This window comes from Tachyglossus aculeatus, chromosome 11 (genome assembly GCF_015852505.1).
Source record: "Tachyglossus aculeatus isolate mTacAcu1 chromosome 11, mTacAcu1.pri, whole genome shotgun sequence".
Taxonomy (NCBI): Eukaryota; Metazoa; Chordata; class Mammalia; order Monotremata; family Tachyglossidae; genus Tachyglossus; species Tachyglossus aculeatus.
This window is the reverse complement of record NC_052076.1, coordinates 20,176,592-20,204,082: the sequence shown is the minus strand read 5'-3', so window position 1 is coordinate 20,204,082 and position 27,491 is coordinate 20,176,592. Positions and strand designations below refer to the sequence as shown.

At 46.3% G+C, this 27,491-nt stretch overlaps 1 protein-coding gene across 1 annotated transcript; it reads right to left on the bottom strand.

Moving 5' to 3' along the window:
- On the bottom strand, positions 1 to 25,579 carry ATP12A (ATPase H+/K+ transporting non-gastric alpha2 subunit). The gene is made up of 23 exons (XM_038753590.1): positions 25,326 to 25,579; positions 24,520 to 24,678; positions 22,647 to 22,706; positions 19,513 to 19,716; positions 18,738 to 18,851; positions 18,167 to 18,301; positions 17,945 to 18,062; positions 17,494 to 17,762; positions 15,171 to 15,369; positions 14,590 to 14,699; positions 12,800 to 12,934; positions 9,139 to 9,331; positions 7,834 to 8,009; positions 7,058 to 7,194; positions 6,113 to 6,263; positions 5,251 to 5,419; positions 4,987 to 5,141; positions 3,453 to 3,576; positions 3,205 to 3,350; positions 1,410 to 1,543; positions 1,120 to 1,221; positions 795 to 886; positions 1 to 433 (listed from the first exon to the last, which is right to left on the bottom strand). The coding sequence occupies exons 1-23, from the start codon at positions 25,332 to 25,334 to the stop codon at positions 405 to 407; spliced, it is 3,120 nt and encodes a 1,039-aa protein (XP_038609518.1). The 5' UTR covers positions 25,335 to 25,579; the 3' UTR covers positions 1 to 404.
- Positions 25,580 to 27,491: the final 1,912 nt, after the last annotated feature.

The window sequence follows — 27,491 nt, the reverse complement described above, 5'->3', positions numbered from 1 at the left end:
ATTTGTAAAATGCCCTTTACTTTAAAATAGGCCTTCTGCAGGCCTTCAGGTGCTGCACAGATTGTACCAAACAACAGAATGGTCTTAAACATAGTGCAAGTTAATGCTTTACAGTCACATTAAAACTGTGGTTACTTATTATGTACATATATAACAGGGTTTGTTCCTTCCCCCTTCTACCTGGAAATGTACAGTTTAAACAACATGGGGGAAAATACATAATCTACAAATCACCACATCTCAGTTTTACAGTACAATGTCAGATGGCATCTCGCCAACAGATTTCTTCATACAGGGAGCTTTGATGGTGTTCATATTGCACAAGAGAATTCCAGCATGGCTGGTGAGAGGTTGTTGGAGGATGCCACCAATGAGACATCATTCTCTTTGGGACGAAGGTGTTTTCAGTAATACATGTTCTTATCCCACCAGCCTGTAGAAGGGAAAAGCCAATTAGCCAGAAAGCCAGAGCTTGTCTGAAATGATCTCCCTACACAGCATTCACTGAGTTGTCTCAATCTCTCAAAACTTCCTTCTGAAAAATCAGAAAATATATTCTGACTAACCAAGAATCACCAAATATTGAAAACCTACAGAGTCAAAAATAGAAATACAGTGGTCAACAAGGTGGGCAAGCTGGATCAGCTTACTTTGGATGGGGCTGGGGATCAGCCAAGGTAAGTATTAGAGGCAGGGTTCCAAAATTGGTTCCCATGGTTCCTTGTATCCCTGTATTTAACCCTTGATGTGTTAATCTGTAACCATGCAACCTTGCCCTTCCTTTGGCTACTTACTTCCTGGGTAAAGTCGGATGAGAAGCTTACGGACCTCATCATAGACCCAAATCAAAATGGCATATGGCACAGCCACAAACCAGTACTGCACCCTGAAAGAAAGACAGGGAGATGTGCGTTAGAAACCAATGACTGGACTATCTGTAGCTCAGCAGATCCCCTCCATCAACTCCATAATGGTGTAATCATGAGTTGCATAACTTGATGCAGAAAGCCTCTTTCTCCACCTCCACCTCCAATCTGTTTCCAGCCCCCAGCTACTCCTCCCCACAGATTTGGTGAAATAGAGTTGAGTTCTTTCCTCCAGTACTAACACACATCTCACCGAAGCATTGTGAAGTTCAAGGCTGCAACACTTCCAAGCCCATATGAAAGGATCAAAGCGATGACCACCTGGGAAACGATCCCGATCCAGATGACTTTATTTCTGCAAAAGAATGGAATCTGAGTCCATGCGGAGCCACGGTGTCCATCTGGTGATGAGGATCCCCAGTGAAACACTTCTCAGGGTGGTGAATGCCTTTCCGTTTTACAAGACTTCATTATCATCTCATTCACCCAGTGGGTCGGATTTGCTCGACTTCTGGCCCTGATGGGACTCAGCACATCATTTACCTGAAAAGACCTTGCTGGAAGATGGAATTCCTCCGGGTCTTCCTGATGATCAAATCTGCTAACTGTTGAACCATGATGCCAACGAAGAAGGCTGTGTAGCCTGTCCATTCCAGGTACTTGCGCTGATAACGCGTCTGTGAAGACATGTAGGGGAAAAGGCAGACAGGAGGGTCAGCTGGCAGGTTGATTCTGGAGAATTTGGCATTTATCACATCATTTCAGGCAGTCGGTCAAACATGCTTACTGACCACTTGCTGTGTGCAGAGCACTTTAATAAGCACTTGGGAGAATACAACATAACAATATAACAGTGACATCCCCTGCCCACAATGAGCTTACAGTCCATACTTCACTCTGCCCCCTGGATCACTTTTTCTGAAAAACCATTCAGTTCATATCTCCCCATTCCTCTGCCCATTTACCTCTGCATCAAACAGAAACTCCTCTCTATAGACTCATTCCCTCTCTCCCTCCTACCTAGACTTACTGATCTTCTACTGTAAGTCAACCTGCACACTCTGCTCCTCTAATACCAGTGCCTCTTCCTCGATCTTGACTATCCTGCCCTCAGAACTGGAACTTTCTTCCCCCTTCCTATCTGACCATCCATCTCTCACCTCACTTTCAAAATCTTCCTAAAAATCACATCTCCTCCAAATGGTATTCCCAGAAATAAGCCCTTTATTTCTCTTATCTGCCCTCATTCATTCATTCATTCAATCGTATTTATTGAGTACTTACTGTGTGCAGAGCACTGTACTAAGCACTTGGGAAGTACAAGTTGGCAACATATAGAGCAGGTCCCTACCCAGCAGTGGGCTCACAGTCTAGAAATAATAATGATGGCATTTATTAAGCACCCCTCTGCATTGACTATGCACTTGGCTGTGTACTCCTTAAGAACTTTAATACTCACGCCAGCCCTTTAATACTTATGCAAATTTCGTATTCTCTTCCATCTCCCCTGTGCATAATCTTTTTTAATGTCTGTCTCTCTCTGTAGACAGTGAGCTCGTTGTGGGCAGGAATCATGTCTTCCAAGTCTGCCGTTTTGTACTTTCCCAAGTGCTTCATAGAGTGCTCTGCATATAGTCAGTACTCAATAAATGCCACTGATTGTTTGATTTTTTTATGGTATTTGTTAAGTCCTTACTATGTGCCAGGCACTATTCTAAGCTCTTGGATAGATTGATTGATCACTGCCCTCTTTCACTGAGGTCTTCCTGGAATAGGGGTGGAAGGCCTTTTGCGGGAAGGCAAGTTGTTCTGAACCTGTTTGAAAGCCTGCAGAGGAGCTATTCAGTGAAGAAACTACAGGTATAGGCGGGAGGAGTCTGAAACTCTTTGAAGGGTTATGGGCAATTATCTAATTCCAGTGATATGGGCTGCCTTAAAAGATAACTTAAAGGGGAAGGCAAAAAAGAAGTTAGACGAACAGATTGAAAAATCCCTAAGGGCAGGGATCATGTCTTAGTCCATTGAATCCCAAGTGCTGAATACATAGTAACCACTCAAATAAATACCACTGATTGACTGATTGATTGACAGGGCTTAAATTGTCATCCAATCATAGCTATAGCCATTGCAAAAGCATGGGCAACATTTATGTGAACAGTGAACCAGGCAGATATTCAGGTTCCCACTGCACTACTGGTGAGGCAGTAGAGGACGTCATATCGTTGCCTGGGCCCAGCTCAACACAGCCAGGCCCAGAAAGGCAGGCTGAAGCCCCAGCCAGGCCCTGGTAGAGGCAGATGGTGAGCCTAGAAGGGAATCCCGCCCCTGCTCCCCTTACCCATTCCTGGCCATAGCTGTCTTCCAGGTCATTTAAACTGTCCTTTTCCCATTCTACTCGCAAGTCAATGAGCCGTTCGGGTCTGAAACCCTGCTCTGCGTAGACAGTGAAGTACACCAGAAAGGCTCCAATGGCTTGGATGATTCCTAGGAGACAAGGAGGGAGAATGTCATGGATTTTAACAGGAACCCAATTAACCAGCCCTCCCAGGAGTTGAAGAGACAGAGGCAGAAGTGGTCTCAGCCTACCAATGTGCAGGTAGGAGTAAACGGCTAGCTGCTGATTCACCAATCTGTCTCTCTTCTTGTGACGTGGCTTCCGGTTCATGATGTCACTTTCAGCTTTTTCATAGGCCAGGGCAATTGAGGGAATCTGTTGGGGAGAGAAAACAGGGAGAGGGAGAGAAACCATGTCAAAACCTAAGTTCTTTTCCCATTAGTGTATTGGCAGAACATCAATGGGTAACCTGTGTTTCCTAATGGCACAAAAATCTGTGTTCTTATGTATAGAACATTTGGGTGTATCCTGAAGGCCCTTAGATGTTTATATACTTTAGCTAGTTGCACTGGAAGGCTGAAACCCCAATGGAAAATGATATGCTTCAGGGTCATTTTAGTGGGAAAACTGAGGCCCAGGACTTGAAATAGGGAGAGAGGGAGCTGAACAGGAGAGTTTGGAGAGGTTAATTCAATCAGTCAATCCAACAATGGTATTTATTCAACATTTTCTTTGCTCAGAGCACTGTCCTAAGCACATGGGGGAGCACTATACAACAGACTTGGCAGACATGTTCCCTGATGACATGGAGCTTACAGTCTATAGTGGAGAAAGATATTAAAATAAATTACTGCTCTGTACATAAGTGTTGTGTGACTGAGGGTGGGGTGAATATCCAGTGCTTAAAGGGTAAAAATCCCAGTGCCAAAGATATGCAGAAGGGAGAGGGGGAGGGGAAATGAGGGCTTAGTCGGGGAAGGCCTCTTGGAGGAGATGTGATTTTAATAAAGCCTTGAAGGTGCAGAGTGGTGGCCTGTTGGTTATGAAGGGGAAGGGAGTTCTAGGCCAGAGGGAGAATGTGAGCAAGAGGTGGGCAATGTAAATAGATGAAATTAAGATATACAGTGATTAGGTTGGCGTATGGACTGGGTTGTAGTAGGAAATCAATGAGGGGGAGGGGATCAAGGTGATTGAGTGCTTTAAAGACAATGGCAATGAGTTTCTGTCTGATGCAGAAGTGGCTGGGCAACCACTGGAGGTTCTTGAGGATAGGGAAAACATGGGCTGAACAATTGTGTAGAAAAATGATGTGGGCAGCAGAGTGAAGTATGGATTGGAGTGGGGAGTGATGGGAGGCAGGGAAGTCAGCAAGGAACCTGATGTGGGGTAGTCAAGGCAAGATAGGATAAGTGTTTGAATCAGCATAGTAGCAGTTTGGATGGAAAGGAAAGGGTGGATTTTAGTTATGTTTTAAGGTAGACCCAACAGGATTTGGTGACAGATTGTGTATGTGGTTTGAATGAGAGAGATCACAAGGGAGATGAGTTAAGGATAATGTCAAGTTTATGGGCATGTGAGACAGAGAGGATAGTGATGCTGTCTATAGGATTGGTAGGGGAGGGGAAATCATTTAATCTTTACAGACTCCATAAAAGGTCATCCAGGCCATCATTCTATAGTCATCTCTGGAGTTCATTGGTCACAGGATGGGTTCCCATTGCTGATTCTCCATTCCACCTACCCCATTGACCTTAGCCTCTTGTTCTCAACCTCATGTCCACTTACAATGTCAGTGCCCAGATCGATGAACAAGATGGTGATGGTGCCAATGGGCAGGGGGATGCCAGCCATAATGAAAATGAGGAAGGGGCAGAGCTCAGCAATGTTCTTGGTCAGGGTATAAGCAATGGTCTTCTTAAGATTGTCAAAGATCAGACGACCTAGGAGAAGGATAATCTTCTTCAAGGGACTGCCATCATTCTGAGGCATTCCTGGCTGTCAGTTTCAGCACCCCGGATACCCTGGGGGTGGAGGAGAAACTGTGCTTACCTTCCTCTACACCTGTGACTATGGAGGCAAAGTTGTCATCCAGCAGGACCATGTCAGCTGCATTTTTGGCTGCATCTGAACCTGAAATGCCCATTGCAATTCCAATGTCTGCCTTCTTCAGAGCTGGGGAATCATTGACTCCATCACCAGTCACTGCCACAACTGCATCCTGACACGATTCAAGGAGAAAAATTACTCAGGCATCTGCTTACTGACTCCAGTTCAATAATAATAATAATTGTAGAATTTGTTCAGCACTTACTATAGGCCAAAGACTGGACTAAGTGCTGGGGTACATGCAAAACAATCAAGTAAAGACAATACCTGGTCCACAAGAGGCTCACAGTCTTAATTAGGAGAGAAAACAGGGATTAAATGCCCATTTTACAGAGGAGGAAACTGAGGCCCAGAGAAACTAAGTGACTTGCCCAAGGTCATACAGCAGGCAGGTGGAGAGGCTGAGATTATAACTCAGGTCCTCTGAGTCTCAGTCCCATGTTCTTTTCACTAGGCTGAGCTGCTTCTCCAAACAGCTCAGAGTCCCAATCTCCTACAGACAGTCATGAAGGCAGAACCTTTCCGGATCCTGAGAAGGGAAAAAGTTGAGAATCTTTGCAAACTGGATGGAAAGGGAATCAAGAAACAGGAAGGGTGTTTAGAGAAGGGGTTCCTGGTGGAAGTCCCTGAAGGAGCATCCCAGAGTCTAAGCTCAGCTGTTTTCCTCCTTCCAATAAAAATGTGCAAGTTGGGCTAGAGGGATCAGAAGCCTTAGTTTTCTAAGGTCAACAGAGGGACTGCCTGGGAGAGAAAAACTGTGGGAGGCAGGGAGAAGGGAAGAGAAGCCCCTGGGTTGTCCCCCTACCTGTCTCTGACAGCCTTCCACGATGATCAACTTCTGCTGGGGAGACGTGCGGGCAAAGACAATCTCCGAGTGGTTAACCAAGAGTTCGTCCAGCTGCTCTGAGCTCATGTCCTTCAACTCCATTCCATTCACCACAGCAGCTTTGGCATCCCTATAGGAGAAAGGGGAAGCCCAGGTGAGGCAGAAGATCAACCCCTTAGAGAGGGCCACATGTGTATGGGTGGTCACTAGCCATCAACCTTATGATTGGATGCAGCTCCTAAGGCTCTAACATTAAGGAACCCAACTTTCTTGCTAGATAGAGAGCTGCAGATAAAACTAGTTGTAATTGAAGGAAGTCATCACCCAGCCAACTACCTCTCTTTCTTCTCCATCTGTCCTACACAAATTCCTCTGACCCACAGACTCTGTAAGTGGTTTGATTCAGGTTGAAAATCAGCCTAGTCACTACCCTCCCTGAATTAGTATTTATTAAGTGCTTCCTGGGCAGAGGACTGTACTAAATGCTGGGAGAGAAGACACAGATTTGAAGTAGACATGGTCCCTGTTCCTCAGGGAGTTTACAATCTAATGACTCTGCCAGGATGTTCTCCGATGAATTGTTGAGTCTGTGGGCAAATCTCTTAGCTTCTCCCTGCCTCTGTTTTCTTGCTTGTAAACTGGGAAGTAGTAATCCTGGCCTACTTCAGAGAACATAGTTGCAATGCCAGCTCTACTGAACTCCTCAGAAGAAAAGTGCTAGCAATGAAAGAAGTTCACCAAGCAAACAAATGTTCAGATCAGCATAGGATCAAAGTGGAAGGGAGAGTGGGTGCCTCCATTTAAAGGGTGAAAGGGCAAGGATCCATGTCTTAGATGCACACATAGCTGTGAACAAAATGGTACCCTAGGCTGGCTTAGTCAGCATTTCAAAGTTAGGATGTACCACTGTGGCTGGACACCTACCTTTTGTTGACCTGCTCCACAGGAATGTTGAGGCGCTTTGCGATGTCCTCTACTGTCTCACTGTTAGCAGAAATGATGCCCACGCTTTTGGCAATGGCTTTTGCTGTGATTGGATGATCACCAGTAACCATGATAACCTGAAAAGAAGACAGCAAAAATGGAGTTGGAAGAAGCAGTGACTAGCCCACGTGACTACCCTGGCTTTAGTTGAGGGCTGATTACAGAGAAACCAGCCGACTATTTGTATTCAGTCTCCCAATACTGCCCCAGATTCCTGCCTCTGCTCTTCTTGTGTCATTAGAAAGACCCTCTCTTTGATGCCACTACCTTCCTGAAAGACCAGGGAGCCAGATCAATCAAGCAGACAAACAAGCGAAACTATTTATTGAGCCCCTATAGTGTGCAGAAGCCTGTATTAAGTGCTTGAAAGAGCACAACAGAGATAGAAGGCATGATTCCTGCCCACAAGGAGCTAATAATCTTATAGAAACTGTAGGTCATCTTAAATCTTCTCAATACAGAGGCAAGTGACATGCTAACCCAGCCCAATCATCTTGGACACTGAAATGGAGTTGTAAGGAATGCAAGGAAGGGGCCTAGTCTTCAAGGCTCCTGGTGAACAGTAAATGGACATAATAAATCTGGATGAATATCAAGGGAAAACCAAATAGCAACCTTTTTATAGTATTTGATTGGATGTAAACCCCTCCAGAGAGCAGAGAAAATGCTCAAGTAAGGGTGTTTCTTATCCACCCAAGCAAGCTAGAGTGTTCTACCTTGATCCCAGCACTGCGACACTTGGTGACAGCATCAGGAACAGTGGAACGAGGAGGATCAATCATGGACAGGAGCCCCACGAAGCAGAGATTAGAGGTGGGGAAGTTCATGGTTTCTGTGTTGAAGGAGTAGGTGTTCGGAAACTCATCCTTTGGCAGGAACAAATGACAGAAACCTGGAAGAAAGGAGATGTGAGACAAGATCAACAGTAAGAAAAACCAAGGGGAGAAGAGGAAGATTAATTGGCTGCCCTAGGCCATTAAGATGATCATGGGGCTGAGCAATCTTCTAAATGAGAATGGACTGAAAAGTTAGGATTCCTGTCTGGAAAGGCCAAGGCTAAGAGTGAACACAGAATTGTTGTTCACCAAATCCCTGTCTGACAAGGGGGACATACATTGAACTTTGAAGATGGTAGGTTTTAGAAAAAGAAAGGAAAACACTTCTTCACCCACTGTGTCGTAAAGTATAATTTAATTCAATACCACAAAAAGCCAAGAAGGGTTTGGAGATCAAAATGAATTACTAGAGGGGAAGTTATAAATGTTAAGGAAATTAGTAAGCCCCAAATCACGAGAACAGATTTCAAGGAGGGTTACTATCACACTTTTGCTCCAATCATTGTAACCATCATTATCATCATTTACTTAAGCTGTACTGTTTACAGATCTAGGTGCTTGGGAGCATACCATAAAAGTGGAAGACATGGTTCCTGCCCTCAGTGAGTTTACAACAATGTCACTATTGAAGACAGGATAGTGGGCTTGATGAACCATTGTGTGACCCACAGTAGAATCACTGGTTATTTATGCACCACTAGTGCATTAAGCCTCACAATTTTTATCTGAAGTGTGTGTGTGGCATGGAGTAGTTGGGAGGTGAAGGGGAACGAGGTGACCTTTAACTTCATGAGTACTTTAAGTCATGTTCCCCAGAAGAGCACTCAAGTCCTTTCTGGATGAATTTGAACAGTTAGCTTGTCTGAAAACTTTCAAACAATTTCATATTCTCACCAGCTTCTCTAGTAAGCTTATCATCATTCTAGATCAACTAATACCCAATTCAGGAAACTAAAGACTTCTAGAATCCTGGATCTAGATGAGACTAAGAGATCCATTCCCATGCCTCCAAGCAGAAATTCCAAATTATCCAGATACCTTGAGATCTAATCTGTTTGAAGAGCAATCCATGAACCCTTGGTAAGCCACCCGGTGGTTTACCAACTCTCACAGACAGGAAGTCTGTGAGACTTCACACTGCAGTGGTAACAATCCCTATTCCACTACCATCCAGGTTCAACATACCCAGCACTCTCTCCCCTAGGCCACCCAGTTCCATGTATGCTGTCTGGAAGGATTCTGTGGTGCCTTCATCCAGTGGCTGCTCCTGTCCATTGATCATGATTGTGCTGCACCTCTCCAGGATCCGCTCAGGAGCCCCTTTCATCACCAGCAGGAGGCGTCTGTCATCCTGGTCTTCAGTCTCATGAATGGAGAGCTGGGTACAGGGAAAGAGGGCATTGAGTGCAGTGGACTATCCTAGGTTCACCATCCTTATTGCTAATGGGGTTTAGGCCAAATGCCTCCATGCAGTAGAAAGAAAACATCCATGCCTACCTCCTCATGGACCAGACTCCCTGAACTAGAAATATAGGGGGAAAATGATAGGTTCAGCTCCAGAGATGGTCACTTTCATTTCCCAGTTTCCCAGGTCCAAAGCCTAAATCTTTGTTCTTCAAATGAGAACCGAAAGGAATAAAAGGGTGAACTTCCTTCATATGGCCTATGGGACCATGGCCTATGGGCCTATGGATTTCAGAGAAGAAATACAGATTATATCCAGAAACACAAGAATAACCTTCCCAAGCAGAGTAAGAATGAAGCTTGAAATCAGGGGATGGTTGTGGTGCGGGGATCATGTCACCAAGTGACCTGCTGGGAATGGGGAATCCCAGCCCTCACTGCTATTGGTCCTTCAGTCCTACATGGACTGGAGACAGATATGTTCTTTCTTTCTGATACTGATAAATCATTAGTATGTATTGAGTACTGACTGTGTGCATAGCACTATACTTTGCACTGGGGAGAGCACACTGAGTAAGAAACACAGTCCCAGCACTCAAGGAGCTTAGAATCAAACAGGGGAGGCTGACAGAGTTAGAGAGAGAATAAAACAACTTAATGCCAGATTGATGTAGTGGAAAGAGCACAGGGTTGGGAGTCAAGGGACACACATTCTAGTCCTGGCTCTGCTATCTGCCTGCTCGAACACCTTGCACAAATCCCTGTGCCTCAGCTTCCTCAAGTGCAAAATGGGGATAAAATACCCTTCTCCCTCCTGCTTACAATGTGAACCCCAAGTGTGACTGGAATTGTGTCTGATATGATTACCTTTCATCTGCCACAGTGCTGGGCATATAGTAAGTGCTAAATAAATACTACTATTAATAAGGCAATGATACAAGTAATAATCAGTATTAATAATAAGTATAGGTACCTTTAAGTTTCAAATATGCATAAGTGCTAAGAGTTGGTGAATAAATTTAAGTGCTAAGGGCAAGCATTGGATTGCACAACTGGGGAAGGTGGAGCTTAATCAGAGAATAACAATAATAATAATAACAACGATGATGGCATTTGTTATGCGCTGTTCTAAGTGCTGGGATAGGTACAAAGTTTTCACATTGTCCCATGTGGGGCTCACAGTCTTAATCCCCATTTTACAGATGAGATAAATGAGGCACAGAGAAGTTAAGTAACTTGCACAAAGTCACACAGCTGACAAGTGGTGGAGCTGGGATTAGAACCTAGGTCCTCTGACTCCCAAGTCTGTGCTCTCTCTGCTTTGACTCCTGGAGGACTTTGAAGATTAGGAAAGCTATGTTCAGGTGGATTTGGAGGCAGAGGGAGTTCCAGTCAGAAGTAAGGGCCAAAAAAGTTGTCAGAGGAAGGAGGGATGCGTAAAGAGAAGATTAGTTTGGGAGGAGAAAACAGTGCCAGTTGGAGATTAGAGCTAATAAATAAGAGGGAGAGAGTTGATGGAGGGCCTTGAAGCATATAGTCTGGAATTTCTGCTTGACCCAAAGAGGAATGGGCAACCACTGGAGGTTTCTGAAGAGTAAAATGACATGGGCAGAAAGACAATATAGAAAATGAATCAGTCAACACAAACATCAACTGGAGAGAGGAGAGGCTGGAGATAGGAAGTTTAATAAGGAAGCTGTTTAAACTAAGAAAATCATATTCTAGTCTAGTCTGGAGGTAACTTGATCTTGAATCAGGGTGGTGAATGTTTGGATATTTCCTTATCTTTCCACCTAAACCCTGTCCTCCCCCGTCTTTCCCATCACTGTGGACAATACCACTGTCCTCTCATCTCACAAGCCTGTAACCTCATCTCTCTTACTCAACCCACATATTTAATCTGTCACCAAATCCTGTTGGTTCTACCTTCACAGCATTGCTAAAATCCACCCTTTTGTCTCCACCCAAACAGCCACTATGCTAATCCAAGTACTTATCCAATCCTGCCTTGATTACTGCATCTGCCTCCTTGCTGACTTCCCTACCCTCTGTTTTTCCCCATTCCAATCCATACTTCATTCTGCTACACAGATAATTTTTCTAAAACAAGTCAAGCCCATGTCTCTCCACTCATAAAGAGCCTCCAGCAGTTGCCCAACCACCTCCTCATCAGACAGAATCTCCTTACCATTGGCTTTAAAGCATCAAACAGAAACTCATTACCACTGGCTTTAAAGTACTCAATCAACTTGCTCCCTCCTACCTTACCTCACTGACCTCCTACTTTAGCCCATGAACTTCACTCCTCTAGTGCCAGCTTGCTCACTTTGTTCCAATTTTGTCTATTTCACTGCCGGTACCTTTCCCATAACCTCCCTCTGGCCCAGAACTCCTTAACCCTTCATATACACCAGGCCACCACTCTCCCCGGCTTCAAAGCTTTATTAAGGTCACATCCAAAAGGCCTTCCCCAATTAAGCTCTCTTTTCCCCAGTTCCCTCTCCCTTCTGCATCATCTATGCATTTGTATCTGTGACCACTGGGCATTTGATGTTCACCCCACCCTCAGCCCCACAGAACTTATTTGCATATCTATCAATTATATATTACATATTAATTTATATTTATATTAATGTCTGTCTCCTCCTCTAGACTGTAAGCTCATTATGGGCAGAGAATGTTACAACAATACAACCCTGTTTTATTATATTCTCACAAGCATTCAGTACAGTGCTCTGTACACAGTAAGCACTCAATAAATACCACTGATGATGGATAGAGAGGAAGGGGTGGATTGGAGAAACGCTGTGAAGGAAAAGCTGGTAGGATTTCACAATCTGCTGAATGAGAGAGTTGAAAGATAGTAAGGAGCAAAGAATAAAAACAAAGTGTAGGCTTCTGCAATGATGATGTTGTTGACTAATGGGAAAGTTCAGAGAAAGAGTGGGTTTGGAAGGAAAGATGAAGAGTTTAGATTTAGAGATATTGAGCTTGAGGAGTTCAAGGGACTTCGCTATAGAGAAATGCTGTAGGGAAACCTCAGCAGAAGGGCCTCATACAGTGTTGAAGGATTCTGGGACTAGGTATTATCACCTAACAGTGTGCCCCTCCCAATACTGTTTCCCACCTCTCAGAAAGCACAAAGTCAGAGCAAGAGCACTGGAGCAGTCGAGGTCCAGGCCTTGGGGAGATGAGAAGGGCAGGAAGCAGGGCTTTAGGTCATCTTGTATCTGTCTCACCAAGACAAAGAACAACTAACCAGGGAAACAAAACCTCCAGTGGGAAATCCGAAAGGCCAAGACCCTCAGCCTCACTCAGAACCTGTCCAACAAACAGGCTCAGCTTTAACCCATCCTATCTATGGAGTGTGAGTTCAATATCCACTCCTTCCCCACAACCACCCTGAAACAGATGGAAAACCCAGCCAGGAGCTCAAGCTTACCTGGAATTTGTTTGTTGAATTAAAAGGGATTTCAGACACTTTGTGGTTTCGCTGTCTTATCCCCATCACATCTCCCAGGATGACTTCAGAGAACTTCAGCAGAGCAGTTTCAGAAGCATCTCCCACCACCACTTTCTGGGAGCCAAAGAAACCCCCATGAATTAGAAATAAGCTTTCTCCATTTTCCCCCAATCCCACTCTAGCATGAGCCTTTCAATTGAACTGAGGTACTCAATAGCTTTAAAACAGCAGTGAACCAAACCTCTCTGCATGTATAGCCAGTGGAATATAGGAGGTGGTTTAATCAGTTAGTTGTAATCAGGATTTAGGACTAACCTATCTCTTGTTCTAGCCACTACACCACTCTTACTACCATCAGTGGTACCATCAGTACCATCAGTACTACCAAGGTTCAGTGCTTGGTCCCCTTCTGTTCTCGATCTACACTCACTCCCTTGGTGACCTCATTCGCTCCCACGGCTTCAACTATTATCTCTATGCTGATGACACCCAGATCTACATCTCTGCCTGTGCTCTCTCCCCCTCTCTCCAGGCTAGCATCTCCTCCTGCCTTCAGGACATCTCCATCTGGATGTCTGCCCGCCACCTAAAACTCAACATGTCCAAGACTGAAATCCTTGTCTTCCCTCCCAAACCCTGCCCTCTCCCTGACTTTCCCATCTCTGTTGACGTCACTACCATCCTTCCCGTCTCACAAGCCCGCAACCTTGGTGTCATCCTCGACTCCGCTCTCTCATTCACCCCTCAAATCCAAGCAGTCACCAAAACCTGCCGGTCTCAGCTCTGCAACAATGCCAAGATCTGCCCTTTCCTCTCCATCCATACCCCTGCTCGTTCAAGCTCTCATCCTATCCCGTCTGGACTACTGCGTCAGCCTTCTCTCTGATCTCCCATCCTCTTGTCTCTCCCCACTTCAATCCATACTTCATGCTGCTGCCCGGATTGTCTTTGTCCAGAAACACTCTGGGCATGTTACTCCCCTCCTCAAACATCTCCAGTGGCTACTAATCAATCTGCGCATCAGGCAGAAACTCCTCACCCTCGGCTTCAAGGCTGTCCATCACCTCGCCCCCTCCTACCTCACCTCCCTTCTCTCCTTCTACAAGCCCACCCCACACCCTCTGCTCCTCTGCCGCTAATCTCCTCACCGTGCCTCGTTCTCACCTGTCCCACCATCGGCCCCCGGCCCATGTCATCCCCCGGGCCTGGAATGCCCTCCCTCTGCCCATCCGCCAAGCTAGCTCTCTTCCTCCCTTCAAGGCTCTACTGAGAGCTCACCTCCTCCAGGAGGCCTTCCCAGACTGAGCCCCTTCCTTCCTCTCCCCCTCATCCCCCTCTCCATCCCCTAATCTTACCTCCTTCCCTTCCCCACAGCACCTGTATATATGTATATATGTTTGTACATATATATTACTCTATTTATTTATTTATTTTACTTGTACATATCTATTCTATTTATTTTATGTTGTTAGTATGTTTGGTTTTGTTCTCTGTCTCCCCCTTCTAGACTGTGAGCCCACTGTTGGGTAGGGACTGTCTCTATATGTTGCCAACTTGTACTTCCCAAGCACTTAGTACAGTGCTCTGCACACAGTAAGCACTCAATAAATACGATTTATTGATTGATTGATCTAGAGAGTGATTCCTGTGTCTCTCCCTTTCAATTTCCTGCAGTTCTGTAGGCAAATCAGAGCAAAGTTCAAGCCCAATCTATGATCTTAGTGAAACAAGAGAAAATTCCCCAGTGGTCTTGCTCTGTGAGGACCTACCTTCATGATTGGGATGCTTTCCTGGCCTGGTCTGAATTCCGCCCGGTTGCACAGGGTGATAATTTTAGATAAGGCAGCCCAGGTCCCAGAACTTTGGTCAAAGACTTGAGCTGGGTGGCAAAATAAATTCAGTCAGTCAACAAGCCCTCACGGTTTATGGCCCACTCAAAGGATCACAGAGCCCAGGCTTCATATTTGAGGTTCACGTTCAAGAATAGACATGACCACTACTCTTAAGGTAGCTTACAATCTGGTGGGGGAAAGAAGCCACGCTTACATACCTCCCACATAAAAAGATGCAAATAGAAGCAGAAAAGACAGAATGACTTTGAAGGAAAGAAGTGGGGTCAGATTGTGCTGAAGGTCTGGCAAGTGGGTGAGGTTAATCAAGGAAGGCTATCTGGAGGAGGTCACCATGACCTGAGAGGTGAGGTAAAGGAGAGGTGACAAGGTGAGACAGACTGGGACTGGGTGTCCCAAGTGAACAAGTCTCAACAGGACAAGCCTGCCAACCATACCATATTTGAATTGTCTTCTGAACAGCACATCCATGCCCACTGTGGGGGACACCCCAGTCTCACCTGTCTGTTCTTCACTGGTGTCAGCCAAGTAGATCTGATTGTCAAACCAAAGGTGGGCAACAGTCATCCTATTCTGAGTGAGGGTCCCTGTCTTGTCTGAGCATATGATGGAGGTGGAACCCAATGTCTCCACCGCCTCCAGGTTCTTCACCAGGCAGTTCTTCTTGGCCATCTGTTTCGCTGTCAATGACAAGCTCACCTGGAAACAGGAAAGGAGGGAATCAGACCCCATTCCCCCAGGATTCTAAGACCAACTGCCCTCAGAGCTACAAGAAAATTATTTCTCACATGATTTCATTCTTCTCTGGCTTTTTTGCCATTTTGGCAGTTCTAACTGACCCCATGAATAACTGGGAAAACCTCTATGGTCAATCTTTGGGTATAGTCAACAAAAGACCTGGGCCGTTGGCAGTCACACTTAACAGACAGCCTGGGTGAGGACATGTAAGAGAGATGTAAACAGAGTCCTGCTAAAGTGATTGTCCACAGGATGCACTCCCTGTGCTCTCTGGATACACAAGAAATCCTTTGTATTGCCCTTCAAATGTTCTCTGTCCAAAGCTTCCTGCCTATCTGTTAAAATCTCCCAAACTCCACAGCTTAAAGGCTCTTGTTAGTCAAGCATCTTTTCTACCTTAAGATTGAACTTGTGTGGGACAGGGACTGTTGTCCAACTGGGGCTAGAGAACTCCTCAGATTTAGGTTGGACTTTAACGTTGAGTTATTCCACCCCTCTGCCTCTTGAGAGAACTGCAGCAGACAGTTGAGTGAGTCTTCAATTAAAGTGTCTTAAGAGAGGAAATCCACCCTTTTCCCTAATGGCATTTGTTAAGTGCTTACTTTGTGCCAGTCAATAAGCAATGGTTAGGTACAAGAAAATCAAGTTGGACATAGTTCCTGTCCCGCATAGGATTCACAGGTTTAATCCCCATTTTACAGGTGACATAACTGAGGCATAGAGAAGTTAAGTGCCTTTACAATGGTCACACAGCAGACACATGGTACAGCCAGGATTAAAATGCCCACGGTTTTTCTACTAGGCCATGTTGTGTTTCCTTGGGAGTGCATTCCTAAATCTCCCAGTTCCTATTATTGGAACCAAAGAGTACAGAGTAAACCATACTAGGTCAGGTGAAAGGTTCATCTAGCTCAAGGCTCTGTCTCCAAACACATGGAGAAACTGTATGATAGTTGCCCTCCTAGGCATCTATCCTCATAGTTAGAAGTGAAAAACTCCCCACTCTTGGCTTCAAGGCTCTCCATCACCTCGCCCCCTCCTACCTCACCTCCCTTCTCTCTTTCTACAGCCCAGCCCACACCCTCTGCTCCTCTGCTGCTAACCTCCTCACTTCCTTCGTTCTTGCCTGTCCCGCCAACAACCCCTGGCCCACGTCCCTCCCCTGGCCTGGAATGTCCTCCCTCCACACATCTGCCAAACTAGCTCTCTTCCTCCCTTCAAAGCCCTACTGAGAGCTCACCTTCTCCAGGAGGCCTTCCCAGCCTGAGCCCCCTTTTTCCTCTCCTCCTCCCCATCGCCCCCCATTCTACCTTCTTTCCCTTCCCACAGCACTTGTATATATTTGTACATACTTATTACTCTATTTATTTTACCTGTACATATTTACTACTCTATTTTATTAATGATGTACATATAGCTATAATTCTATTTATTCTGACGGTTTTGACATCTGTCTACATGTTTTGTTTTGTTGTCTGTCTCCCCCTTCTAGACTGTGAGCCCGTTGTTGGGTAGGGACCATCTCTATATGTTGCCAACTTGTACTTCCCAAAGTGCATAGTACAGTGCTCTGCACACAGTAAGTGCTCAATAAGTATGATTGAATGAATGAGCTCTCTGACACCTAAATGTACTCTTTGGAACCTCTAACCTTCCCTCCAAAAAAATACTTGAGACCTTTCATCCATACTGGGGACTTCTCAGAAGTCCCTTTTGAACCTCTTTTCAGTCTGCACAAGATCCTAGGAACAACTGATTTTCCTTGGCTCAGCACATCAGACTGTAAGATTTGTGTGGGACAGGGACTGTGTCCAACCTTATTTTCCTGTATCTACCCCCTCAGTTAGTACAGTGCTTAACACAAACTAAGTACTTAACAAGTGTTTTATTACTATTATTATTATTCTGCAGCTTGGTTTGGTGTTCAACACCATTCATTCATTCACTCAATTGTATTTATTGAGCACTTACTGTGTGCAGAGCACTGTACTAAACACCACCACCTGATGGTTGTGATGAAAGGAGCCAACAAGACTGAAAGTTCCAAGATCAGAGAGTACTAGACAGACGATCCCTGGGACTTACAGTGACAGTGGCTAGGAGACCCTCAGGCACATTGGCCACAATAATACCGATGAGGAAGATGATGGACTCCAGAACTCGGTACTTCATGGACACAGCAATGATGAAGAAGAGGATGCCAATGGAGATGGCCACTCCTGCCACGATGTGGACAAAGTGTTCAATCTCAATGGCGATAGGGGTCTTTTCATTCCCCACTCTTAAGGCCAATGAAGCAATCCGCCCAATGATGGTTCGGTCGCCTGTGCTGATGACGACACCCGTGGCTGTACCTGTATGAGAACAAGAAGGGGCATCCATCTCTAAGAAGGGCAGACAATGGCCCCTAAAGAGGGAAGTACTTAGTGATCTCTGAATGAAAGGCACTTTTAATAAAGACTGAGAGATACTCTATTAAGATTTAAAGTTCATGTTTCATTTTAATGGAGCACCTGTTCTGGACAGCTGGACCTACCTTCCAGGCAAGTGGTGGAGTAAAATCCAATGTTCTTTGTTTCTAGGGGGTTTTCATGGGTGAAATCACAGGAGCGTGATTGAGGTTCTGATTCTCCCGTGAGAGATGAGTTATCCACCTGAAGAGATAATATTAGGAAGTGTACAGGATTAATCACTTGTTCCATGTTGCCATCACCAGGTTTCAGCATTTGATTGGGGGTCAGGAGAGGACTGTTTTTACCTTGCACCCCTGAGTAGCAATCAGTCGGATATCAGCAGGGATCCGGTCTCCTCCTTTTATCTCCACTACATCCCCTACCACCAGCTGGTCTGCAGGAACCTCCTTTTTCTCGCCTTCTCGGATGACAAGAGCTTTCTGGGATGCCAAACAGGAAAGAAAACTTAAGCCCTGCCTTCTCCTCCCTTAGACCTTCTCCCTGGCCACTGTAAGGAGTCAGCAACTATTATAATGATAAGGGTACTGAAAGATTCAACAACTGATTAACTTCACATTTCTCCACCCTACATTCTGTATCATTCTGTGTCTGTACCTCTTCAGCACTTTGACACCCACCCCTCACCCAACCCCACAGCACCTATGTGCATATCCTTATTCTATACTGCTTCCCCTATCTGTAATTTATTTTGATGTTTTTCTCCCCAGGTAAGCTCCTTGACAAGAGTCATATTAAAGAGTTCATGTCTACAAACTCTGTTATACTTCACTCTCTGAAGCTCTTAGTACAGAGATCTGCATACAGTATCACTGATTGATTGACTGACTGATAGCAAAGGCAGTGCCCATCACTCACCTGGGGAATCATTTTACTGAAACTGGCCATGATATTGGTGCTCTTGGCTTCTTGGTAATAAGCAAAGATCCCGGTGAGGATGACGACCAAGGCGAGAACCACACCAAGATACAGCTGAGAGATCAAGGAGTCAGGTCAGGAAAACAGATACTGTTTCAACAATGCTATTAGCCATCACTATCTAGAATGGGGTGGGACAAGCCTCAAGAACCGAAGAGTCATAAGCCAAAAACATAATAGAGCCACAGATCAAAAAAACTCCTTCAGCAGGGTAAGCAGTGGAGGAGGATGACAATGAGCAATGGTGGGGGCAAACGGCAGATGAGGAAGAGGTCAGGAGTTTGGTCAGGTGTCACCCCCCTGCCTAGCCAAAGTCCACATGGGAGGGGATCCTGATGTTGCCCTCGAGAGGGCTTGGAGCAGCGGCCCACTGCAGCCCATTTCAACAGGGAATAACAAAGTTAACAAGCATAAGCTTCATAGCAAGGGAAGAAGAGCCATGTGTGGCTTGCAATCTGCATTGTGGCCACCCCTGAAACAGAGCCTCTTAAAGGTAAGGAAAAGAAGGAATTGTGCCCACATTTTAAAAGATGGGGAATAGAGGCTCAAAAAGGTAATGGAACTTGTCCAGGGTCAAAACTTGTCCAAGGTCAGTGTCAGAGATAGGACTGTAACCTGAGTTTCTCGTTTGGCATATTCAATGCCCTATTCTTAATGCCCTCCCATTTGGTACCATGAAGACCTTGTCTCTAGAGGGTACCAGTCCCATACATACATTGTCCAGAGAGGTAGAATGGTCCTCGGCAAACTGAATCCCAAATGCAATCCAGCAGAGGATGGCCCCAACCCAGAGCAGTGTGGAGAATCCCCCCACCATCTGCTTGAGGAATTTGATGATTTCTGGAGTTTTTCTGGGTGGGGTGAGGGCATTAGGGCCATCGCGGGCCAGGATCTCTGCTGCTTTTTCACTGGTGAGACCCTGCCGGGATGGAGCAATGTAAAAAAGGACAGAAGAGAACATAAATAAGGGACTGAATATTTCCAGGATACCTAATTAGATTTTATGACTTCAATCCATCTCCTGAAGATTTCGCCCCTTTAAGGCTAGGGCAATCTGTTAGATTGGAAACTCCTTGGGGTCAAGGATCTAGTCTTCTCACTCCATTTAGGCTATCCAAGTACTTAGCATGGCGCTCTGCATGTGGTGTATGTTCAACCTGGGCACTTGACTGATGGACTGAGAGAAAGAAAATAATATATTTCACTTTCCTAGCAACCTGTCTCCAGGTTTTGAGGCAGAAATGAGGTATTTGGGGGTATTTTCCAGAACACCTACAAAGACATGACACTTAAGGTTGTTACTAGTCCATGAAGCAGTATGTCCTAGGGAAAAGAGCATGGTCCTGAGAATTTGAGGATCTGGGTTCTAATTCTGACTGAGGGACCCTGGGCAAGTCGAGTAATTTATCTGTGCCTCAGTTCCCTCTTCTGAAAAATGGGGATTCAATAGCCATTTTCCCTCCTACTTAGACTCATGTAGGACCTGACTATCAACTCCTCACTACTGGCTTCAAAGCTTTCCATCACCTTGCCCCCTCCCACCTCATCTCCCTTCTCTCCTTCTACAGCCCAGCCTGCACACTCTGCTCCTCTGTTGCTAACCTCCTCACTGTGCCTCATTCTTACCTGCCCTGCTGTTGACCCCTGGCCCACATCCTACCTCTGGCCTGGAATGCCCTCCCTCCTCACATCTGCCAAATTAGCTCTATTCCCCCCTTCAAAGCCCTACTGAGAGCTCCTCCAGGAGGCCTTCCCAGATTGAGCCCCCTTTTCCTCTGCTCCTTCTCCCTTCCCCATTGCCTCTACTCCCTCCCTCTGCTGTACCCCCTTCCCCACCCCACAACATTTGTGTATATTTGTACAAATTTATTATTCTATTAATTTTATTAATGATGTGCATATATCTATAATTCTATTTGTCTATTTTGATGCTATTCATGCCTGTCTACTTGTTCTGTTTGTTGTCTGTCTCCCCCTTCTAGAATGTGAGCCCGTTGTTGGGTAGGGATTGTCTCTGTTGCCGAATTGTACTTTCCAAGCGCTTAGTACAGTGCTCTGCACAAAGTAAGCACTCAATAAAAACAACTGAATGAATGAATGTACCTACCCCAGGGTTTAGTATAGTGCTTGGCACATCGTAAGCACTTAGCAAATATTATTATTATTATCATTGTTATTGTTATTATTAGGAACTGCACGTTCCCTGGCCCAGTCAGTGGGGGCAGCTGCAAAGCTTGGGTTAAACAATATCATTACGCAGGTTTGGTCAGGTGTGGGAGAGGTCAGCAGGGGCCATGTTGCATCCTACCCCTGCCACCACTTCTCCTCCCCAGCCAGGTTGTCCAAGGATCGCCATGGCTGGGGCCATGCTATGGCCTATCCTGAGGCTCTCCCTGACTTTCTTCCTTTTTCCCCTCCTTCTGTCCCTCCAGTCTGCATCTCTCCCATTGATTCTTAGCCCAGGGGATCTGGACTACCATTCTGCCCTAAGGGGAGGATGTCAAGGTGGGCAGGGTCAGTATCTTCACAACTTCCTGCTGGCACAAGAACAACTGGCCTGATCTGGAGATTTGAGAGGTATGCAGGTGCTGCAAGTAGCATCTGTACCCTCCACAAACCCCCAGTAATACTTCTTAACCAATAAAGTTGCAGGTAGCACAGGTACAGATACTAAAAATATTGCCTGCCCTGGCTGCTAATTCATTCATTCATTCATTCAATCGCATTTACTGAGCACTTACTGTGTGCAAAGCACTGTACTAAGCGCTTGGGAAGTACAAGTTAAGTGAAGGTCACTCTCCCTTAAGCAAACACTAGCTCCTTTTTACCAAACAGGAATTCATCAGTCTCTAGTGATTGCCCCAGCATTATTATCAGTTCCCTCATCTGTAAAATGGGGATTAGGAGTGTGAGTGAGCTCCATGTGGGACAGGGATGTGTCCAACCTGATTAACTTGTACCTACCCAAGTGCTTAGAACAGTGCTTGGCACATAGAAAGCACTTAACAAGTACCATAATTATTATTATTATCTCCCATCACAACTAGATCTGTGTTTCCTGGATCAAGATTAACCCTGATATATCTTCAAAATCAGATTTGAAGACAAGACAATGCTGTTTCTCTGGTGGGAGAACCCACAAGAGGTTTTGCTAGGATTGGGGGCAAAAACTGGCCTTTTCCCCAATTAGACCACAAGTTTCCTACAATGGAGAAACTTGGGAGACAGTAACTGGGACTGTTAAACTCAGAAAACCAGCAGTGCCACCACTGAATATTGTTTTGGCGGCCCTACCCCAGACTTTGTGCATTTCCCCAGGAATCAAATTCCACAAATGGGAGTTCCCCCCCCGCCCCCTTCCTCAGAGATCCTCACTGATACACCTCAAATGTCACCGCAAAGGAATAGGCTTTCTAGATGTCACTGACCATCTCTTAAGAGTGCTGCCCTGTGAGTCTACCTTCCCAATCCCTGATGTCCTTCCAGTGAAAGAAAGGGAAGCCAAGAAAAACCAGTCACAACTCCAGACCCACCCCTGGCCTATCCCCAGGAACGCGATAGCCTGACTATTACCTAGGCAAGAGGTAGAAGTGATTCTCACTTCAACTTTATTTGTGGCTCAGTAGGGCACTGAACTCTTCAAACACCACAAAAGCAATTGCATGTAGGTCAAGGGTTGCTTGGCTTCCACCTCCCAGACAATTTCCATTTCTTATCCTCCCCATATCCCTCCCCAAGCTTTTGAGTGCACATAAAGACCATTCGGGCCCACTGATTGAGAGCAGTTTTACAGAGAGAGCATGCAGAATGTGGGCTGCTTGCTGAGTCCACAATTTCCCCTTGACTTACTCTGGTGATGCTTGTACTGTACTTTTCTTCCAATTCTTTAGTGCTGAGTTTGTGGTCATTCTGAAACCCAAAGGTGAGAGAACATGGTAAGTTCAGTGGATCCTAGCCCAAGATGTAGCAGGCAAGAGAACTAGTCAAGCTAGACCCATTCCTTTATGCCCAGAACCCTGCTTGGGCCATAGCCAGGAGTGGATACTGGGAAGCAGCAAGGCCTAGTGCCCTGTCCCCTTCCTCCCTTTACTCTTGCCAGGAATGAGTGACAAACCACAGCCAAGCAAAAAGAGCACAGGCCTGGGAACCAAAAGACTTGGCTCTGCATCTACTGTGTGACCTTGGACAAGTCACTTAACTTCTCTGTGCCTCGGCTTCCTCATCTACAAAGTGGGAATTCAATGCCTACTCTCCTTCCTACTTAGATTGTGAGCCCCATGAAAGACAGGAACTATGTATGCCCTGATTATCTACCCCAGTACTTGGCACAAAGTAAGTGCTTAATAAAGTGCACTATTATTATTATGCTGGCAGAAGATCAACCCTTAGGATGATAGTGCTGACTACAAAAACATTTTTTCCTTCCTTAAACTGGAAGGCCAGTTAGGTCACTGGCTTTTGGGTGATGTCTGCCTAGCACTGTCTAGCACTGCCCAGAATTCCATGTTAGCTGGCTTCTCACCTCCATCATTACATGTCTTAAATACTCTCATACTTTCTCCTATTCATAATTGATTTAAATGTCTGTCCCCTGAACTAGAGTATAAGTTCCTTGAGGGTATGGATTATGTATACTAATTCTATAATATTCTCCAGATGGTTCAACAAACAATAGGCACTTGATAAATGCTACTGATTAATTGTCCTAATCCAATATCTCCCAAAATAGAGACTTCCAAGAAAATCAAACACAAAGGGCAAGTCCACTGTGTCCTAAAATCATTATATTAGAAGATCACTTTCCAGTGTATTTTAAACACCTAAGGAGCCCTTGAGAGATTCCGGGGAGGATGGGGGGGGGGGGGACGTCTTTTCCTAAACCTGGGATTCATCTTTTGTTCTCTTTTTCTTTCACAATTTATTCTCACAGGCTAAAAACTTTGGAATTGCTTCTTAAATTCACACTAGCTAAGACAGGAGAAAAATCTGACACCAGATGACCAAGATGTGTGTTTTTTAAGGGGACAGTGATTCAAGAAGGACCCACGCAAAAGGGGGATGGGGAGGGGGGAAAGGGAGAACCAAACTGAATGGCAGCAAGAGAGATTCAGTTAGACAGAAGAAGCACTTCTCAACTGCCATACATAGGGAGAGGGCCCAACATAATATGATGGAATCTCTGTACCAAGAGATCTTTACAAAAATAGAGAACTATCAATCCTGATTGGTTTGTTTCCTTACCTGCCTAGCGCCTGAAGAACAGAACCGATGACCTCCAGAGGTCAAGTTATTGGGATCCAAGAGCCATACACCCCTGTATGGCTACACAGCTGCTAAATTCATGGGTCTATTTGACAAACGGTGAAATCAGTAACTCAATCTAGTACAGGGCCGCTGGGCAAAGATGTTTATCTGCCTAATTTTAACACGGAACACATTTTTCAGATGCATTTTCAAAGCCCTAAAATTGAGTCTTCTTTGGTAAGAAGCAGGTTAGAGTCAGAGCCAGAGAAGAAAGAGACTGTGGACTGAAGCGGGGGAGGGAGGGAGGGAGAGAGAGAGAGAGGGAGAGAGGAAGAGAGGGAGAGGGAGAGGGAGAGGGAGAGAGGGAGAGAGAGAGAGAGAGAGAGAGAGAGAGAGAGAGAGAGGAGAGAGAGAGAGAGAGTCAGTGGAGCAAAAACCAGTGGGAAGACTGCTCCAAGCCCCATCCAAGGCAACTGACCAGAACAAGCTCTTTCTTCAAGTCTTCTTTCTGAGAGTCCTTCTTCTTGCGCCTGAACGGATTCTTTTTCAGGTCCCTGTACTTTTCCTCAGCATCCCCCTCGACAGTCTTCTCGATATCCTTAGTCCCATGGATCTCCACGGAGTAAACTTCAGACCTCTTTTATAACAGAAGCCAAGGATTAGAGAAGACTCAGTATTTCCTGTTGGGATGGGAGCTCGCGCGGGGTGGGGGAATGGTGCATAAGTATGAACCGGTCTCTGCCCTCGGGGAATTGGCAATCCACTGGGAGAGACCAGATAGGTAAACAATAAATGCTAGATCAAGACTATTGACTGACTGCTCTCTCTCTCTCTCTCTCTGTCTCTCCCCCTCTCCCCGTCCCACCTTTCAATCCCTAAGTCTCTAGGGCTGTGCTGGATCCTTCCACGAGGGAAGGGTGCACCCTGGTTGGGGCGGGGCGGCACAAGGACCCCAGCTTTGCAGGAGCGCGAAGCGAAGACTCCATTCCTCGGATCCCGGGGGAGGCTCGCCCCGCCACCCGCCCTGGACTTCGTAGTCCCCGAACAGCTCGTTTGGGGTCCATCGCCCCCAGCTCGCGGCGCCAGAGGCAGAGGACTCGGGAAGATACCTCTCGAGAAGATACCTCTGCCTCTCTGGGGTATCTCGCCCCAATCTCATCCTCCCCCCTGCCGTTCCAGACTTCCCCTCTCCGCCCCCTTCCTCTCTCCTTCCCTGCTCCCACCTCCCTCCCCTCCGCCCTCTTCCGCTCCTCTTCCCCCCGCGTTGGGGGAGACACCACCCACCTTGCCCATGAGTGCCTGCTGCTAGGGTCCCGGCTCGGGCTGAAAGTGGAGGGTTTTTTTTTTTTTTGGGGGGGGGGGGAAGCAGCAAGGAGCCCTAGAGCAAGAGCCCCAAGCCAAGGGACCCAGGAGACCGGGGATGGAGCCGCCGGGCCTCCTAGGCTGAAGAGGAATGGCGGGACACGAGACTGAGCCCAGCGGCAAATCCAGAGTTAGTTGGAGCGTTCCTTCAGCACAGACATCCTCCAGTCCTGACAGGTACAGCCTTCCGCTCCCCTGTAGGGAAGGCAGCCTTGCTCCCGGTCTTTTAAATCAACAAGTGGGCCCCTCCTCCCCTCCCCTCCCAGTCCCGGCCCAGCCCGGCCAGTCCATTTGTCCGGACGGTGGAAAAATACCACAGGCACGTGGGACCCCAGCGGGGCAGTGTCACAGGGCCCAAAATCCACTCTGGACGGCCTCCTCCGAGCTCCCCTCAAAGAGAAGGGGCTTCCTTTCTCCACCAGTTCTCTAAAACCGCCCACCCCTCCGCGCCCTCCCCTTAAAATGAGTGCATACCAAGAAGCCAACTGTTTCTTCCTCCATTCAGAACCCCTGATAAGGACTGCCCCTGGGCCACCCAACAGCTTTCAGGGCACCCTTTCATCCCCCAGGGGCCTAAGAGACTTCTGGGAAACTGGCAGCCTTTTGTTACTTGAAATTGATATTGATATTTCTGTTTATTTGCCGACCCTCAACGGGCAACCCCTCCTTAATTATCAGCAAGACTTTCTGGGAACACCTCTCTCCAGCTTTCTTTCCCCTTTTTCATGCAGATGGAGAGAAAGCAGCCTGTACTGAATTTCGGGAGCGAGAGGGTTTACCACAGCATGACCCTGCTCCCTGGGGTGTTTGTTTTGAAGGGAGTACAAAAGCAAGCAGCAGGCAACAGGAAGATTTTCGATCTCCTCAGTCAACTCCTCTTCTCTGGTGGCAGATCTGTGGCAGAAGATGTGACCCAAGAAAGTTCTCTTTGACTCAGTTTCAGCTGAGCGTAGGTAAGAAGGGGACGATCTGGGTTGGTCCATTTTGCAGAGAGGAAGGGGGAGGTCTTAAAATTAGGATCACTTAAAAATAGATAAGAAAAATGTAGCCAGTTGTTCACTCTAGAGTTAATTTTGGAAGAGTTCCAGTCCTACCGGACTGACTGGTTTCCCCCATCAGGTACCAGGGCCTAGCATCTCCAATGCTGAGCTCTGCCAGGGTCCCCAGCAGCTTCTGGGGTGAACCTGGGCTACTGTCTTCCTGTGGACTCATGGCTTGACCCAGGGGTAACAAGCAGACTCCCGCAGAGGGGAACATGTGATAATGGCTCCCCTCTCACCTTCAACCATGTGACTCTCCATGCCTCATTCCCTCTCAGTGTACATTATTCCACTGACAGAGATCCACCAAACACTACCTCCAGTTATCCCACAAAGCTCTACAGCCCTAGGAAATGGGGCATTTCCCATCCCAAGTTCATTCATTCATTCAGTCATATTTATTGAGCACTTACTGCGTGCCGAACCACTGTTTGAAGCACTTGGGAGAGTACAGTGTAACAATAAATGGGCACATTCCCTGCCTACAATGAGCTTACGGTCTAGAGGGGGAGACAAACATTAATATAAATAAATTACAGATAGATACATAAGTGCTGTGAGACTAAGCGGGGAGGATGAATAAAGTGATCAAGTCAGGGTGACGCAGAAGGGAGTGGTAGAAGAGAAAAAGGGGGCATAGTCAGGGAAGGCCTCTTGGAGGAGATGTGCCTTCAATAAGGCTTTGAAAGCAGGGAGAGTAATTGTCTGTCGGATTTTTGAGGAAGGAGGGCATTCCAGGCTAGAGGGAGGATGTGGCCAAGGGGCTGACAGTGAGACAGATGAGATTGAGGTACAGTGAGAAAATTAGCATTAGAAGACTGAAGTGTGCAGACTCGGTTATAGTGGGAGAGTAGGGAGGTGAGGTAGGAGGGAGCAAGGTGATTAAATGCTTTGAAGCCAATGGTGAGGAGTTTCTGTTTGATGTGGAGGTGGATGGGGAACCACTGAGCTTCTTGAGGAGTGGGGAAACATGTCCTGAATGTTTTTACAGCAAAATGATCTGGTCTGCAGAGTGAAGTGTGGACTGGAGTGAGGAGAAACAGGAGGC